The 19,307-nt window shown below is 37.8% G+C and overlaps 1 protein-coding gene across 1 annotated transcript in view; it reads left to right on the top strand.

Annotated features, from left to right (window-relative positions):
- The window catches only part of VPS41 (VPS41 subunit of HOPS complex), a 266,714-nt gene that overhangs the window by 98,228 nt on the left and 149,179 nt on the right, over nt 1-19,307 (top strand). The window contains exons 6-7 of the mRNA XM_066341578.1: nt 1,067-1,129; nt 4,714-4,779. Of these exons, the coding sequence (XP_066197675.1) occupies nt 1,067-1,129; nt 4,714-4,779 (129 nt within the window). The remainder of the gene's footprint in view (nt 1-1,066; nt 1,130-4,713; nt 4,780-19,307) is intronic.

The raw sequence follows: 19,307 nt of genomic DNA on the forward strand, positions 1-19,307 counted from the left end.
AAACACCACCACATCTTATCTGTGGTGATTCATTTCAGAGTAGCACTTAGTTTGTTACTGGGCATGGATGTGAGGAGCTTTTGAGTTTTCTTTCTTGATCTGGGTGGTGGTTGCAGGGACATGTTTATGTCAGAAAAGTTTGTGAAGGTGTAAATTTATAAATTGTACCTTTTACAATATATGTATTACTCAGTTTTTTTTAAAGTAAACAACTCAGAAAGATTAAGTATGAATAAAGTAGCCTGGAACAACTTTAAGAGAGGCAATCATAAGTAGAAACTTAAAACATACATTTATACACTCTCAATATATTCAGTATAAGATTTTAAATGAAGTGAAGTTTACCTAATCTTTCCACATTGATCTGCATGGTTGATTTATGTATAATTTAAAAAAGAAGCTTCTATTATTTTTTTATTTTTTACAAGATTGAGGGATAGACAGACAAGGAGAGAGATGAGAATCATCAGCTCATAGTTGCGGCACCTTAGTTGTTCATTGACTGCTTTCTCATATGTGCCTTGACTGGGGCTGAGGGGCTCCAGCTGAGCCAGTGACCATGGGGTCATGTCTATGATCCCACTCTCAAGATAGTGACCCTGCGCTCAAGCTGGTGAGCACATGCTCAGTCTGGCAACCTCGGGGTTTTAAACCTGGGTCCTCAGTATCCCGGGCTGACGCTCTGTCCACTTCACTACCGCCTGGTCAGGCAAAGCTCCTTTTTTCTTTAAGTGGAAGGTAAAGAATTCCTTTAGGGATAGCCTATGGGAAGCTTATAAAAGAATACCAGTAGCCTATTCATATATGTTTTATTTTTAAAAATTAGCCTCATTTAATTAGAAATGTGCAGTGAGTAAAGGAAAGTCTATCCATGAGATGCTATTAAAAACCTAATTACAGTGGAGCACTCTCACCTCTTTGGATTGTTTTCATTGCGTGTATAATAGAGACCACAGGGCCTTAAATTATTAAAGGTTTTACCTTTTTAAAATATGTGTTCTCCCTCTTTCAACAGCCTTCTTTGTTGCTATCATGGTGGAATGACAGGATCTTTTTTACTCTTTAGGTACAAGTATTTGGACTGTATTCTGGGGAAGAATTTCATGAGACATTTGACTGTCCCATTAAAGTAAGTATTCAGTAAGTTTTAATTTTTCTTAGTTTTCTCTATGAAGGCCACAATGATTACAATACTTTGAGTACTACCAATTTTTCATTAATTTTCTTAAGCATTTATTAAACACTATGTACTAGTACTACTATTAGATGCTTTACAGGAGCACAGGATGATGTATATTATGTGATTGTGATCTCAGTTTATCCTCAGCAATATTCTTGTACTAGATGAGATTACATGTGCGCACAGACAGACACACACACACATACACACACACACACACACACACACACTGTCTGTAAAAACAATATTAAGGAGTCCAAAGCTAAGAGAAGTTACTTTTAGCTATTCTTGTTAGTGATGGCTTTAGGTACAATGATGTTTGGGCTTCTGTAAATGGGCAGGGAAGATGGAGAAGTTGACTTTCCATGTGGAAGAACAATAGAATAGAAGTGGTGAGGCTAAAAAGTTCAAATTGTGTCAGGAAGTGGGAAATAATCTAGTTAGATGGTACATAAATGCTGACTTGTCAGGGTTGCTGTTCAGGGAAATTGGGGATGGCTTTATATTCAGGCTAAGAAATTTGATTTCATCTTATATACAAGGAAAAGTTATTGAATGGTTAAGAACAAAGAAGTGACAAATTGAGCTAAGTTTAAGAAAAATTACTATGACAACTATATATATATGTATATGTGTGTGTGTGTGTGTGTGTGTGTGTGTGTGTGTATGTATATATGCATGCTACAGCTTGGGAGGTTGATAGCCATAAGACAGGAAGACCAATTTTAGATGTTAGGTTAGTTAATGTGATTATTATAGTTGTTAAAGGAAGAGGTTATTTAATTTCTTCATGTGTTTATTCTAACATTTATGAATCAACAGGTAAAGGGGAGAAAGGATCAAATGGTGTTTTAGAAAGCCAAAGCTGTCAGAATAAAGGATAGTTTAAAGAAGAGAATTACTAGGGATAAGAGGCCATTTAGAATGCTAATACAGTACCAAGGCAGGGTATTACAGGATCTCAGTAGAAAGGGCAGTAGTGAGTGTAAGCACACCTCGGAGATAATGAGGGTTCAGTTCCAGACCACCACAATAAAGCAAGAAGCCTGATAAAGCAAGTCATCATCTTTATGCTGTGGGGAGTCTTGACTTCAGTTTATTAAAACACAATACCTGTGCTATACAATGAAGTGAAGCGCAATGCAATGCAGTATGCCGATACTGAAGATGGAGTAAAGGAAATGGATGTGGAAAGCCTTTGGGGGTAGACTTAAGAAGCCTTAGTGTTTGATTGGTGAGGGTAATGACGGATGAAGGCGATGCAGGAAAATCTAGGGTCTTGTTTTGGCATTGGTGTTGGAATGCCAGCTCTTAGTACGGGGTGATTTGGGTAAAGACATTGCTGATTTGATTTTGAGTGTAGATAACTGTAGTACATCTATTGAAAATATTATAGAGGTTTTGGGAACATGAGTGTGGAGCTTACTATAGAGATTGGCCCTAAAAACACAAAGTTGACAACCACAGTTGAGTAAGATGAAGCCACAATTATCTAGTTAAAAGCTAGAGTGAGAAGAAAACCGATGGTTCTAGAACACTCTTAAGGTAAAGCTTTAGGCAGTGGGGAGTGGGCAGGGATGAACCACAACAAGGGCCCTAAGAAGAATCAGTTTGGGGGAACAGAGGAGACCCTGAAGAGTGCTATCAGGAAGCCAAAGTCAAGAGGGTTCCCAGAGGGAAAGGGTGAGCAGCAGCCTGGAGAGAGAGGGGAAGCATGAGGTAAGAATGGAAATAGCATTTCATTTGGTAATTATGAAGTCACTGGAAGCCTTACTGAAGACAGTTTCAAGAGCAGGAGGATTGACGTATATTATGAAGTAAATTGAAGATAAAGAAGTAGAAACAGCTGGTATAGATACTTCTTTCAAGTAGTTTGTTAACGAAGAAGAGAGATCATCTAGTGGCTAGAGAGAGGGAGTGCCCAGGGAGATTTCTGCAGATTTGGTAGATGGTGAAATATCAGTAGAGGGGAAGATTAAAAACAAAGAAAGGGAATACTTAGTGGAGCAGCAGCGAGGAATGGGATATACACCACGTCGTGAGAGCAGGCAGCCCTGGAAGAGGGTCCTGTACGTCTGTCTGTGAGACAGGCGTGCAGGGGGTGAGCTGGGCCTGGCTGTTGCTAAACTGGGTGATGAAGGAGCAGCACAGTTCAGGGCAGTAATCCTAATGGCTTGTGTTCCTGTAGCTGCAGGGAAGGAGGGGTTGCATAGAGGCTTTCTGGAATAATAGTTGCTATCTAGAGTTACATATTATAAGAATGCTAAAAGGTCTCTTTTTAAAAATTTATTTTATTTATTGATTTGAGAGAGAGAAACATCAAGTTGTTGTTCCATCTATTTATGCATTCATTGTTGATTCTTGTATGCATGTATGTACCCTAACCAGGGATCAAACCTGAAACCTAGTGTATCCAGGTAATGCTTTAACCACCTGAGCTTCAGGCAGGGCTACAGGGACTCTCATGAGAGGTTTTAAGACTGTGTAACAGAAGAATAAATAAATGATTTCACTGTTATCTAGGGTGCATTAAGAAAGTGTTGAAGGGAAGAAAGGCTAACCTGGGAGGGAGGTATGGTTAGCAAAACGAGGAGTCATGCTACAAGCCCTAATAACAGTGTAAGAAGAGGAGTTTATTCCATGGAGGATGGAAATGTATCAATAAGAATATAAAATATATTTAGTTGAAGGTTTATGAAAGTATAATTGTTTTTTTGTTGTTGTTGTTCCTGGAAATACTATATATGTTAAGTTAGAAAAGAAACAAAACGTATTGGTGATTACATGGGTTTGGGGTTGAAAAGATATGGAGGCAGATTACAGCCACAGAAGGAGAGCCCTACAGATAGTCTTGCACTGAGTGGTGCCACTGACCTTCAGAAAGACCCTGGCAAAGGAGTGGGGATGGTAAGGGTGGAGCAGCCTGGGAGAAAACCTGTGTAAGGGGTTGGGAAGAGATTGGCTGAGTGGAAAGCAGATGAGAAGCTGGGGAAGAGTAACTGAGGGAGGAGGTAAAAGGGAAGGTCCTGATCAGTTAGCTCTGTACTTCCTGGTCCTACAGCTCTTTGTATAACTACACACCATGGCTGTGAGGCTGCATTGCCCCACCTGGTCCCCTTGGTGCCATCGGTCACTAGAAGGCATGCTGGACAAGGAAGGAGCTAGCTGGGTTCTTTTTCTGAGATCCTTCTGTGAGTTAAATTCAGTTGCAAACATTTGTGACACCTTGCTGCCTTGATTCAACCACTGTGTGGTCTGTAAGGAGGGAGTGCCTACTCAGAGATGTTACTCATCCAGAAGCTAGGACTAATTTACTCTCCCCTTTTACCTCTGACCTGGCTCCATATAAGTATTTTCATTCAAGAGCAAAACTCAGACATCCTCAGTTGTTGCAGAATATTACCTGAATAGATTACTTCCTACCAATAGGTAAGGGTAATTTTTAGATCATGCTGCCTATAATATGTAAAGAGTTTTTATTCTGTGCCTTAACCATAACTCCTACACTCGTGCTGGGTCCTTGTTCCTCGCAGATTGTCGCTGTGCATCCACATTTCGTGAGGTCCAGCTGCAAGCAGTTTGTGACTGGAGGGAAGAAGGTAAGCTCTGCCTGTTGGACCATGCAGTCTTTGAAGGGGTGCTGTTTGCTGTCATTTAACCTTTGTATTTTTCATGTTTGACTATTCATTAAGAGAAATTTGAGAAATAAGGCAATGGCATCCTAAGACCAACGTCTCTTGGGGGCGGTGTGGCCCCATTGTTTCTCACTGCCATTTCTTTGGGGTGGCTTTACTGTGAGGCTGTTGCTCAAACTACCATCTAGCACTTTGAAACATTGTCTCTCCCAGAAAAGAGAGGTAGCATTTAAAGATAACAAAAAAAAAAAAAATTAGTGTTTATTCCCCTTGTAGAAAATCTCTTGCAGGCCTTGATAAAATTTTAGAACAATTTGGCCTATTTTTTACTGACATGTTCCTGGAATATTTTATTATCGTAGTTTATTTTAAAAAATAAGACAGTAAAATAATCCTTTTGTGCATTTACATGTTTGTTTATAGATACAATAAATTATAAAACAGTATTTCTGCTTATAGAGTGTTGTTAATTTTTTAAATTATTTTTATTAACTAGAGATACTTTTAAATCCACTTTTATAACAACATACTACCTGACCAGGTGATGGCACAGGGAATGGAGCATTGACCTGGGATGCTGAGGACCCAGGTTCGAAACCCCAAGGTCACCAGCGTGAGCAGGGGCTCATCCAGCCTGAGCACAGGGTCACAGGCTTGAGCGTGGGATCATACACATTGTTGCGGTGCAACTCGCAAGAAACTGAGGCAAAGCCCGAATTAATTAAAATTTAAAGAGCCTTTATTCACTGGCCAGCTGACTGTCAGTCTGCAATTCTCATATGGAAGCAGAGAGTGGCCCTCAGCCAGGGGAGAGCTCAGTATTTAAAGACAAAACCACAAAGTTATACAACGTTTGCATAGTATCTTGCAAAAGTACCCATTGTTTTAAAAGGATTAGCACACTTGCATAATATTTTGCAAAAGTATCTATTGTTCTAAGAAGATTAAACTGCCTTCCTGTAATTCCTGCCAAAAGCTGAAGTATGAGAACTACACCTTGCTGATACCAACAAGATTAAACCTCAGCCTTGCCCAAGCTTGTTAAATATTTTCTACTCTTGCAGGTGTGGCTATAACTGTTAAACCTCAGTTCCCCTCATAAACCAGTTCCTCTAATCTCTAACTTAAACTAGGGGCAGGGGTCTTAAGCATAGGCTGGTGACATGCCATCACACACATGACCCCATGATTATTGGTTTGAGCCCAAGGTCACTGCCTTAGCTGTAGCGCCTGGTCAAGGCACATATGAGAAAGCAATCAATGAACAACTAAGGTGCTGCAAGTATGAGTTGATGCATCTCATCTCTCTTCCTGTCTGCTTCTCTTTCTCTCTCTCTCTTTTGCTAAAACAAAACAAAAAAGCCAAACAAAACAAAAAACATGCTGCTGCTGTGCTGGACCTCTGAACATTCTTTTACATTCTGTACAGTGCTCAGTGAAAGGAGGCGGTCGGTCATTTCGGTGACAGTGTATGTCTACAGAATGGCTACTTTGAGGCTCAGATACTGAATGGTTTTGAATGATTTCAAATGGTTTATGATAGTTATGTCTTCTTTCTTGTTTTGCTGCTTCATAGTATGATTGTTACCAAGCAGGGACCAGCTACCCAATATGAATAGGAGCCAAAGCTATGATATTAGCTTCGGAGGAAAAAAAAATAGGTTTTTTATTGCTGAGTTGACCCTCAGGAGATAGGAGGCACAATCAAATCTGTCTCCCCGGTCTGGGATCTGGGCAGACTTTAAGGTCAGGGAGAACAGGACAGCACATAGTAATAATGCTGCAGAGCAAGTTTGATTGGAGGGTTTTGGAACTTTGCCAAGTATGGTGTGTGGTTGGTCGGCATGAGAAGATCGGGGGAGCCGCTTGGTCAGTCCATGTTTCATCTAGGCCCTGCATCGTCCTGATTAAAGGACTTCTTGCTTCCTAAAAGACTGGTGTCCAAATGCTTTTTACTAGAGTTTGGAGACGAACAAATCTTGGTTCTGTGGTCATCTTGATGACGGGTGGCATGTGCACAGTACTGTCTGTGAAATAATTCAAAGATCGTATTAATCACCAATTTGCTTTAAGAGAACAGAAACAGTGTGCTATTTCAATAGGGCAGGAAAGCATGCTGGTCATTACCTTAACCAGTATTTCTTTAGTTCACTCTCCAGGTTAGTGACGGGTTCACAGCATGAAGCCAGGATTGCACCAGCTCTGACTCTGGTTGAGAGCTGGTTACCTTCTTCCACCCCATAGCCCTGTTATCTTTAGATTACAGCCTCATCAGCCTCATATATGCATGTCTGTGGGATTAATCAGTGGGAATTACAGATTTAATTTCACATTCTCTGTCTTAGATCAGTTGATTGATTCCTGAAAAAAAAAGAAAAAAGAATTACCTTACTTGTCTTTTTGTTGACTTTGGGAGAAAGTAGCTTTAACATTCCCCTTGTTAAAGTATTTCTTTTAAAAAATTTTTATTTTTAATTTATTGTGTTGACTTGGTTTCAAGAGGTTTCAAGGTTAAAGTATTTTACTGGCCTCTTTTCTAGTAGGATATGTAATGTGAGATATAGCATAAATTCACTTAGCTGTATTTTAAACACATGCATTTTTAAATTTAAAACTCATTGGGGATAAAGAATACTTAGCCACTTTTTTTAAGTGGCTTAAAACTAAACTTATTCACAAAAATTCAGAATTCAAAAATTAAAGCACAACTTACCTGTGTGATTTTGGCTTGGTATATTTCATGAGGTTTCAGTCTAGATTGGCCAGGGCTGCAGTTATCTGAAGGCTTGACTGGGGCTAGAGCATCTGCTTCTAAGATGTCTGCTGTCTTTCTAATAGTAATCCTCATAAAATACTGATTATTTGAAATATTTATAAGTCACTGTGATTTAAGTATTTCCCTAGTGTGAGATGCAGTTTTGAGTTCCAGTTTCCAATTTCAGAAGTTAGAGATTTTACAGTTGTGCCCTCTTTCTGAAATGAAAGACTGTATTAGAGATAATATGAGTAGCAGTGTCCGAGTGGTAAGACTGAAACTCTGAAGGTGGGATTTTTCTGTGTTAGTTTCCGTTCTTAATAATCAGCTTGTTTGTAGAATTTAATGATTGCTTTTATACTCTGAGGGATATCTAGAGTCTCATCAAGTTTGCCACAGTAGTTCTGCTACATGAATGTCTTGTCAGCCTGAACTCTACCTAGGTTACCTATGCCAGTTATTTATTCTTCATTCTGCTAATTAGCTTTGGATACCATTTACAGACATCTGCAGGAAGCACAGTGTGAATGCAGCTGTTCAGGCCTGAGCTCATTGAGTAGATACATGAACACTGTGTAAACAACAGAGAGCAGTTCATCATCTAAGTGCAGGTTAGGGAATGTGGCAAGAGAGTGGAATTTATATAAGGGTATACATTCTGATCAGCAGTAAAATAAGTAGAATTCACTTAATGCTGAAACAGGCAAGAAAATCATGGATTTGGTTCATCTCTGATTATCACTGAGTACTTGACCAGTTTTTTTTTATGTTCATTGTACTATGAGAGAGCATTCTGATACCTCCATGTTCCTGTTCAGTTCTCCTGAAACACATCTGTAGACATTTCTTTCCCAGTACAATAACACGTTTAACTAAATGTATACAAAATAAAAAAAGTACCTGTCATCTGGTGAAAAACTTTTAAAAAATATTATTAACATAGAATTTCTAGATTAAAATAATTTAAAAGAAAAAACACACACTAGAGGTTTAATATATTGTAGAAAGGGCTTAGTATATTGGTCTTTATAAAAGTATCACATATGTATGATATTTTGAAGTGAAGAATCATAGGATTACACATGTCAAAGCAAATGATGTTATATCACCTCTTTTACGTTTTTAATAGCTTAGTAGATAAAAAAAACTTGCATATCATACAGTTTACCAGTTTAAAGTGTGCAGTTTAGTGGTTTTTAGTCCATTTTTAGAGTTTTGCAATCATTACTATAATGTAATTTTAGAACATTTTTATCCTCCCAATAAAGAAAGCTTGTACCCATCATCATCACTGCCTATCCACTTTCTCCCCATCCCAGCCAGCTACTAATTCATATAATTTCTCTTTAAATTTGCCCACTCTGAATATTTCATATAAACTCTGGACATTTTGTATAAGTGAGCTTGTAGAGTACATGGCCTTCTTGTCTGGCTTCTTTCATTAGTTCTCTACGTATATCCATATTGTTGCATGTATCAGTAGTACCTCATTCCTTTTTATGATCAAATTATATTTTATTATATGGATATATTGTTTTTATTTATTCATTTCTCGGTTGATGGACATTTGGGTTGGTTGTACCTTTGACTGCTACGAATAATGCTGCTGTGAGAACCTGAAGTTGGCAGCGGAGTAGGCAGACGCACATACTCCCAGCTCACACCACCGAACTGGATTACAAACTAATTTATGAACAATCAGCATGAAAAACCAAATCTGGACTACAAGAACAGCTCTCAAAAATCAAGAGCAGCCTGACCAGGCGGTTGTGCAGTGGATAGAGCATCGAACTTGGATGCGGAGGTCCCAGGTTCAAGACCCTGAGGTCACCAGCTTGAGCATGGGCTCATCTGGTTTGAACGAGGCTCACCAGCTTGCACCCAAGGTCACTGGCTTGAGGAAGGGGTTACTCGGTCTGCTGGAGGCCCACGGTCAAGGCACATATGAGAAAGCAATCAATGAACAACTAAGGTCTCGCAGTGAAAAACTGATGATTGATGCTTCTCATCTCTCTCCGTTCCTGTCTGTCTGTCCCTGTCTATCCCTCTCTCTGACTCTCTCTCTGTCTTTGTAAAAAATAAAAATTAAAAAAAATTAAAAATATTTTAAAGAAACCAAGAGCAAAGAAGAAGCCACAACAAACCTGGTAGGGAGCACCTGAATCTCCCCTGCTTACAGGAACAGAGGGGGGGGGGTGAGGCTAAGAGCCCAGAAGGGATCTCACTCCAAGGAAAAGAGCAGTAAATACTGCTCACAGCTCCTTGTCTGGTGACCAGGGAACGAGATGTGTTGAAAGGGTTGGCTTGTCTTCCAAAAAGAAAGGGGAGACAGAGAGACAGACAGAGAGACAGACAGTGAGGGGCAGAGGAATGCAGGGGATGACCTGGAAACCTGACTCATTCAATGTAGGAGGCGGCCATAGCTGAGGGAGGGGCTGATCCTTCCACAAAACAAAAGTCAAAGTGCTTCCAGGGCACAGATCTCCAGACATCTCTCCAACTCCAATCAGCGCAACAAGGTACAGCTGAAAACAAGGAGTGGGGAGGAGGGGCAGTAACTCAGGTCTCCATGGAGATCTGAGATACACCTTTCCCTTCTGAAGCTGAGAAAGCAACCTGCCCCCAGAGAGATTAACTGGCAGAAGAGGACTTCAGAGTCTCAGGTTACACCCACCACATTCCTGGATTCAGTTTCAAATAAGCCCCCTGCTGAGATCAGCAAACAAGACAATCACCTGTTCAGAAAACAAACAAATCAAGACTTCAAAGGGGCCCAAATCCGAAAGTGGATTACAAATAATAGCTGATGCCAACCCAAGAAGACGTAGAAATAACACAATTGAAAACTGGAGGCAGACAACACCAAGCCTAGACTCAACCAGCTCTACAAACAAAACACCCAAACACACAGATATAATGAGAAGACAGAGAAGTGCAATCCAAATAAAACCACAAGAGAAACATCCAGGAAATGAACTGAGTGATATGGAAATAACCAAACTTCCGGATGTGGAGTTCAAAATAATGATTGTAGAGATGCTTAGGGATCTTAGACCAACAATGGATGGTTATTACGAACACTTAAATAAAGAAATAGCAAGTATAAAAAAGGATATTGAAATATTAAAAAAGAATCAGTTGGAGATGTCAAATACAATTCAGAAATGAAGACCACAATGGAAGGAATTAAAAACAGGATGGATAGAGTTGAGGATCGAATCAGTGAGTTGGAGGACAACTAGAATGAAGGCATGAAAGCAGAGAAGAAAAAAGAAAAGAGACTCAAGAAATCTGAGGAAAAGAGTTCTGTGACAACATAAAGAGAAATAACATCTGCATCATAGAGGTTCCTGAAGAAGAAGAGAAAGAACAAGGGATAGAGACTTTGTTCAATCATATCATAGCTGAAAACTTCCCTAAATTAATGCAGGAGAAACTCTCACAAGTTTGAGAAGCACAGAGAACTCCATTAAAGAGAAACCCAAATAAATCTACACAAAGACACATCATAATTGAAATACCAAAGCTAAGTGATAAAGAGAAAATATTAAAAGCTTTTAGAGGAAAAAAAGGCTATCACCTTCAAAGTAGCCCCCATAAGGATGACATTAGACTTCTCAACAGAAACACTTGAGGCCAGAAGGGAATGGCAAGAAATATTCAAAGTAATGCAGAACAAGAACCTACAACTGAGACTACTTTATCCAGCAAGGCTATTATTTAAAATTGAAGGAGAAATAAAAAGCTTCCTAGACAAAAAAAAAAAACTAAAAAAACTCATTACAACCAAACCAATGCTGCAGGAAATGTTAAGGAGCATGGTGTAAACAGATCAAAGTGGGAAAAGAATATAGCAAGAGAAGAATACAGCTTTAAATAAAATGGCAATAAACAACTACATATCAATAATAACCTTAAATGTAAATGGATTAAATGATCCAATCAAAAGACATAGGGTAGCTGCATGGATAAGAAAACAGGACCCGTACATATGCTGTCTAAAAGAGACACACCTTAAAACAAAAGATGCACATAGACTGAAGGTAAAAGGGTGGAAAAAAACATTTCATGCAAATGGAATGAAAAGCTGGGGTAACAATACTTATATCAGACAAAATGGACTTTAAAACAAAGACTATAATAAGAGATAAAGAAGACCACTACATAATGATAAAGGGAGAAATCCAACAGGAAGATATAACTATTCATATAGAAGCACCTAAATATATAAAGCAGACTTTGATGGATATAAAGGGCGAGATCAACAGCAATACTATAATAGTAGGGGATTTTAATACCCCACTAACATCACTAGATAGATCCTCAAGAAAGAAAATTAACAAAGAAACAGCAGACTTAAAGGACACACTAGATCAACTCGATTTAATAGATATCTTCAGAATCTTTCACCCTAAAGCAGCAGAATATACATTCTTTTAAAGTGCTCATGGTACATTCTCTAGGATAGACCACATGTTAGGGCACAAAAGTGCTCTCAACAAATTTAAGAAGATTGAAATCATATCAAGTACTTTCTCTGATCACAGTGGCATGAAACTAAAAATCAACCACAACAGAAAAGCTCAAAAATTCTCAAACACATGGAAACTAAATAGCAGGTTGATAAATAACGAATGGATTAAGAATGAGATCAAAGAAGAAATAAAAAATTTCCTAGAAACTAATGATAATGAGCATACAACAACTCAAAATTGATGGGACACAGTGAAAGCAGAACTGAGAGGGAAGTTCATAGCACTACAGGCACACTTTAAGAAGCTAGAAAAAGCTCAAATAAACAACTTAACCCTGCATCTAAAAGAACTACAAAAAGAACTGCAAGTGAGGCACAAATATAGTAGAAGGAAGGAAATAATAAAGATCAGAGCAGAAGTAAATGACATAGAGGCTAAAGAAACAATACAGAGGATCAATGAAACTAGGAGCTGGTTCTTTGAAAAGGTAAACAAGATCGATGAACCTTTAACGAGACTCACCAAGAAAAAAGAGAGGACTCAAATAAATAAAATTAGAAATGAGAGTGGAGAAATAACAACTGACACAACAGAAATACAAATTATTGTAAGAAAATACTGTGAAGAACTGTATGCCAAAAAACTAGAAAACCTAGATGAAATGGGCAAATTACTTGAAACATACAATCTTCCAAAAATGAATCTGGAAAAATCATAAAACTTAAACAGACTGATTATACCAATTGAGATAGAAACAGTTATCAAAAACGTCCCAACAAAGAGAAGCCCTGGGCCAGATGGCTTCACAAGTGAATTCTACCAAATAGAGAAGAACTAACTCCTATACTTCTCAAGCTATTTCAAAAAATTCAAGAGGAAGGAAGACTTCCAAGTTCCTTTTATGATGCAAGCATAATTCTGATTCCAAAACCAGGCAAAGACAAAACTAAGAAAGAAAATTATAGGCCAATATCCCTGATGAATCTAAATGCTAAAATCCTCAACAAAATATTAGCAAACCGGATCCAACAATATATGGAAAAAAATCATACACCATGATCAAGTGGGATTTATTCTTGGGAGGCAAGGCTAGCACAATATTCGCAAATCAATCAATGTGATTCATCACATAAACAAAAGGAAGGAGAAAAACCACATGATAATTTCAATAGATGCAGAAAAAGCATTTGATAAAATCCAACACCCATTCATGATCAAAACTCTCAACAAAGTGGGAATACAGGGAACATACCTCAACATGATAAAAGCCATCTATGACAAACCCACAATCAACATCATACTCAATGGGCAAAAATTAAAAGCAATCCCCTTAAGATCAGGAACCAGGCAGGGGTGCCCCCTTTCATCACTCTTATTCAACATAGTTCTGGAAGTCCTAGCCACAGCAATCAGACAAGAAGAAGAAATAAAAGGCATTCAAGTTGGAAAATAAGAAGTAAAACTATCATTATTTGCAGATGATATGATATTGTATATAGAAAACCCTAAAGTCTCAGTCAAAAAACTACTGGACTTGATAAATGAATTCTGCAAAGTGGCAGGATATAAAATTAATACTCAGAAATCAGAGTCATTTTTATACACAAGCAATTAACAGTCAGAAAAAGAAATTACGGAAACAATCCCCTTCACTATTACAACCAAAAAAATAAAGGACCTAGGAGTAAATTTAACCAAGGAGACTAAAGACTTGTACTCGGAAAATTATAAAACATTAATAAAAGAAGTCAAGGAAGATACAAACAAGTGGAAGCATATACTGTGCTCATGGTTAGGAAGAATAAACATCATTAAAATGTCTATATTACCCAAAGCAATTTATAAATTCATTGTAATACCAATTAACATAGCAATGACATACTTTAAAGATATAGAACACATATTCCAAAAATTTATATGCAACCAAAAGAGAACACGAATAGCCTCAGCAATCTTAAAAAAGAAGAATAAAGGGGAAGATATCACACTTTCTGATATCAAATTATACAACAAGGCCATTGTACTCAAAACAGACTGGTACTGGCATAAGAACAGGCATATAGATCAATGGAACAGAACAGAGAACCCAGAAATAAACCCACAGTTCTATGGACAACTGATATTTGACAAAGGAGGTAAGGGCATACAATGGAGTAAAGACAGCCTCTTTAATAAATGTGTTGGGAAAATTGGACAGCTACTTGCAAAAAAAATGAAACTAGACCACCAACTTACACCATACACAAAAATAAACTCAAAATGGATAAAAGACTTATATGTAAGCTGTAAAACCATAAGCATCTTAGAAGAAAACATAGGCAGTAAGCTCTCCGACATCTCTTGCAACAATATATTTGCTGATTTATCTCCATGGGCAAGTGAAATAAAAGACAAGATAAACAAATGAGACTATATCAAACTAAAAGCTTTTGTACAGCCAAAGACAATAAGAACAGAATAAAAAGACAAACTACACAATGGGAGAACATATTTGACATTACATCTGATAAGGGGTTAATAACCAAAAATTATAAAGAACTTGTAAATCTCAACATCAGAAAAACAAACAATCCAGTCAAAAAATGGGCAAAAGAAATGAATAGACACTTCTCCAAAGAGAACATAGAGATGGCCAATAGGCATATGAAAAAATGCTCAACATCACTAATCATTAGAGAATGCAAATTAAAACCACAATGAGATATCACCTCACACCAGTCAGAATGGCGCTCATCAACAAACAACACAGAATAAGTGCTGGCTAGGATGTGGAGAAAATGGAACCCTTCTGCTCTGCTGGTGGGAATACAGACTGGTGCAGCCTCTGTGGAAAACAGTATGGAGATTCCTAAAAAACTTAAAAATCAAACTGCCTTTGACCCAGCTATCTCACTTTTAGGAATATACCCCAAGAACACCATAGAACTGTTCCAGAAGGAGAAATGCACCCCCATGTTTATGGCAGCATTTGTTCACAATAGCGAAGATCTGGAAACAGCCCAAGTATCCGTCAGAGGACGAGGAGATTAAAAACTTGGGTACATATACTATGGAATACTACTCAGCCATAAGAAATGATGACATCAGATCATTTAAAATAACATGGAAGGACCTTGATAACATTATACAGAGTGAAATAAGTAAATCAGAAAAAACTAAGAACCATATGAACCCATACATAAATGGGACATAAAAATGAGACTCAGAGACATGGACAAGAATGTGTTGGTAACGGAGTGGGGTGGGGTTGTGGGGAGGGGGTGAGGAAGGAGAGGGAAGGGGTGGGGGGGAAGGGAGAGGCACAAAGAAAACTAGATGGAAGGTGACTGAAGACAGTTTGACTTTGGGTGAGGGGTATGCAACATAATCAAATGTCAAAATAATCTGGAGATGTTTTTTCGGAACATATGAACCCTGATTTATCATTGGCACTGCATTAAAATTAATAAAAATAAGAAAAAAAATTCCTAAAGTCAAACAAGTAAAAAAAAACCCAAAAGATAATGCTGCTGTGAACATTCATGTACAACTTTTTATGTGGCCATGTATTTTCATTCTTCTTGAGTGTGGAGTTATTGTAATATGTGGTACTGTGCTCCACACTTTGAAGAGTTGTCAATATGTTTTCTAAAGTCACCATACCATTTTGCATCCTCCCTAGCAATGTGTGAGGATTAACTGTCCACATTATCTCTAATGTTCAATTTCATCTGTCTTTGACTAGAGCAATGGTAGTCAACCTGGTCCCTACCGCCCACTAGTGGGTGTTCCAGCTTTCATGGTGGGTGGTAGTGGAGCAACCAAAGTATAAATAAAAAGACAGATTTAACTATACTAAGTTGTTTTATAAAGATTTATTCTGCCAAACTTAGCAAAAATCTGACATAAAGTACTTGGTAAGTAATTATTATTATATGCTTTAACTTGCTGTAACTGTTTTATAAATTTTATAAAGTAAAGTTACTTCCCTACTTTATAAATCAGCATTACTGTGGAACTGGTGGGTGGTTAGAAAATTTTACTACTGACAGAGATACAGAAGTGGGCAGTAGGTATAAAAAGGTTGACTACCCCTGGACTTGAGTCATCTGTTGGATATGAAATGGTATGTTATTGTTGTTTTGATTTCCATTTTTCTAATGACTGATGATGTTAAGCATCTTTTCATGTGCTTATTGACCATTTGCATATCTTTGGAGAAATGTCTATTTGAATCTTTTGCCGATTTTTGATTGAGCTATTTGTCTTTTTATTATACAGTTGAATATTTTCTGTATATATTCTGGATACATGTTCCTTTTCAATCTATGACTTGCAAATATTTTCTCACAACCTGTGTGTTGTCTTTTCACTTGACTGATGTGTTATTTGAAGTGCAAAAGTTTTTAATTTTGATGAAATTCCATTTCTCTTTTTTTTTTTTTTTTGACACTTGTGGTTTTGATGTTATATTTAAGAAGTCATTGCCTAATCCAAGGTCATGAAGATTTATGCCTGTGTTTTCTTCTAAGAATTTTATTCTTAAATTTAGCCTTAGAATCCACTTTAATTTTTGTGCATGGTGTATGGTAGGGGTCCAAATTTATCTTTTTGCAGAGATGTCCAGTTGTCCTAGGCTGATTTTTGACCATTGTTTTGGCCCCTTTTTCAAAAATCAGTTAATCATAAATTTATGTTCTTTTAGTTCTTTTGAGCAGTACATCTGTTCTTGAACCAGTACCCCTTTTAGGTTTTAGAGCCACTAATTTTGCTGTAATTACTTGTGGGATGACAAACTAAATCCTTATTGGGGCATTTTGATTTTGAGTCCTTTCTCTTTAAAAAGCCATTATAATTTCTTCTAATGTTAGAAGCTTAAGAAACATTGGTATTTAAATGTGTCCTCCATTCAAGGACTTGAAACATACAAACTGTTGACTGATTTATTTAGATACATTAAAGTTAATTATGTAAATATGTATTTAGTTAGTAGTAAAAAGTAGTGTTTGTTGAATAAAGCAGTGGTTCTCAAAGTGTGTGCCAGGGCGCACTGTTGCACCCTAGAAGATTTCATAGGTGTGCCTATGGTATTTCAGAGAAATATGTGCCTGTTGGGGACCAAAAAACCAACAGGGTTTTTGGAGTTCAGAATTTGGGGGGACAGAGGTGTGGGGAGTTGGCTGTAAGCTGACAGTCTGCCCAACCCCCCACCTTACTTGCCTGATTAGGTTGCAAGAGGCTGTTAAGCTGTGGTGCTGGATCGTTTATCTCCCATGTTCCCCGGAAAGACTGGAGGCAAGTTTCTTCTATCCTCTGTTTGGTGTAAAGCTAAGCTGATATGTATGGTGGGGGATTTGGATTGATGGTTAAACATAAGGAATTGTCTCTTGAAGCCTTTTGGATTTCTATAAAAGAAGAATATGTGGCAATATGTAAAAAAGCTTTGAACATTTTGCTATAATTTTCAACATCCTATTTATGTGAATTAGGATTTTCTACCCTCAACACAACTCAGAGTAAAAAGAGAGGAACTCTTCAATGTATTGACAAGGAAATTAGAGTTTGCCTTTCAGATATATGCCTAAACATTGAAGAAATCGCTAGGACACATCAGGCTCATGTTTCTCAGAAACACAAGAATGAAAACACTTAACACATTTGCACGGGGACCTGCGGAATTTACTAAATCTTACTAAGAATGTATCTATATATATAAAAAGATAACTTTTTTATTTTATTTTATTTTTTAACCCCTCTTTTTTACAAATTCTAAAGAGCATAAGAAAAAATGTAGCATAAAAATGCTTTTTAATGTTAGAATATATTTAATTTTGTCGTATTTATTTCATTTAATTACCATAAAAGCACGCTTGGACTTTATATTTATTCTTTAGTATTTGACTTAATTATTATAACATATTTCTCAGAAAGTTGTATATAGTGCACCTACAGTTATTTGTAGGATTTTAAATGAACCCCAACTTCAAAAAGTTTGAGAACCTCTGGAATAAACTATAGTGACCTCTTTGTATATAGTTAAATAACTGGAGAGTTCCAAAATGTGCGCAGTGTTGTATTGTTTGCAGAAGCCTCTAGAGAAAGTTCTTCCTTCTGTGTGTGTGTGTGTGTACTTTTAAAGGTCACTCAAGCTGTACAGTATTGGTATTAGTGTGTTTTATTGATTTTAAAGTAGATTTATTTCATTGAAGATATTTTAGGAAATATTTCAAATTTCATTAAGCAATGTATCTGGTTTTAAAGTTAAGAAAAAGGCTTTTAATTAAGAAAGGAGTAGTATTGTAAAATGGTTATTTTCAGTTTGAAGTGTTAGCAAATTTTTAAGAGGGGCTGCTGTTATATATATATATATGTCTGAAATGATGGAATTTTAAACCTTTGAAAAATGAGAAAAGCAAAGATTTAGGTTGGCCAAAATAAAACATTCCCCATTCCAACTGCACTTTTCATTTATTGCCATAAACTAAGCAGAACAAGTTTGAAGAGTCCAACACTTAGCAAATAGTGATAACATTGCAATAATTATATATTGTATGTATCAAGACCTCTTCGTTAAGAGCAAATAACAGACCATCGGAGGGAAAGAGAGTAAAGACAAATTATCATGTAACTGAGAGGTTAAGACCTTCTACCTTTATGAAATAATTTACTCTTCAAAAAAATTGGAGCAAAGACTAGACAGATGAAAGTGCAGCATGGAGTAAAACATTCTTAACTCTTAAGAACACTAATCTTAGCCCTGGCCGGTTGGCTCAGTGGTAGAGTGTCGGCCTGGCGTGCAGGAGTCCCGGGTTCAATTCCCGGCCAGGGCACACAGGAGAAGCGTCCATCTGCTTCTCCACCCCTCCCCCTCTCCTTCCTCTCTGTCTTTCTTCCCGTCCCCAGCCAAGGCTCCATTGGAGCAAAATTGGCCCGGGCGCTGAGGATGGCTCTGTTGCCTCTGCCTCAGGCGCTAGAATGGCTCTGGTTGCAACAGAGTGACGCCCCAAATGGGCAGAGCATCGCCCCCTGGTGGGCGTGCAAAGTGGATCCCGGTCGGGCACATGTGGGAGTCTGACTGCCTCCCCCTTTCCAACTTCAGAAAAATACAAAAAAAAAAAAAAAAGAACACTGATTTTTTCGCCTTACCAGGCAGTGGCGCAGTGGATAGAGCGTTGGACTGGGAGGCAGAGGACCCAGGTTCAAGACCCCGAGGTCACAAGCTTGAGCGCGGGCTCATCTGGTTGAGCAAAGCTCGCCAGCTTGTTCCAAAGATTGCTGGCTCG

The sequence above is a fragment of the Saccopteryx leptura genome, chromosome 6 (assembly GCF_036850995.1).
Source record: "Saccopteryx leptura isolate mSacLep1 chromosome 6, mSacLep1_pri_phased_curated, whole genome shotgun sequence".
NCBI classification, from domain to species: domain Eukaryota; kingdom Metazoa; phylum Chordata; class Mammalia; order Chiroptera; family Emballonuridae; genus Saccopteryx; species Saccopteryx leptura.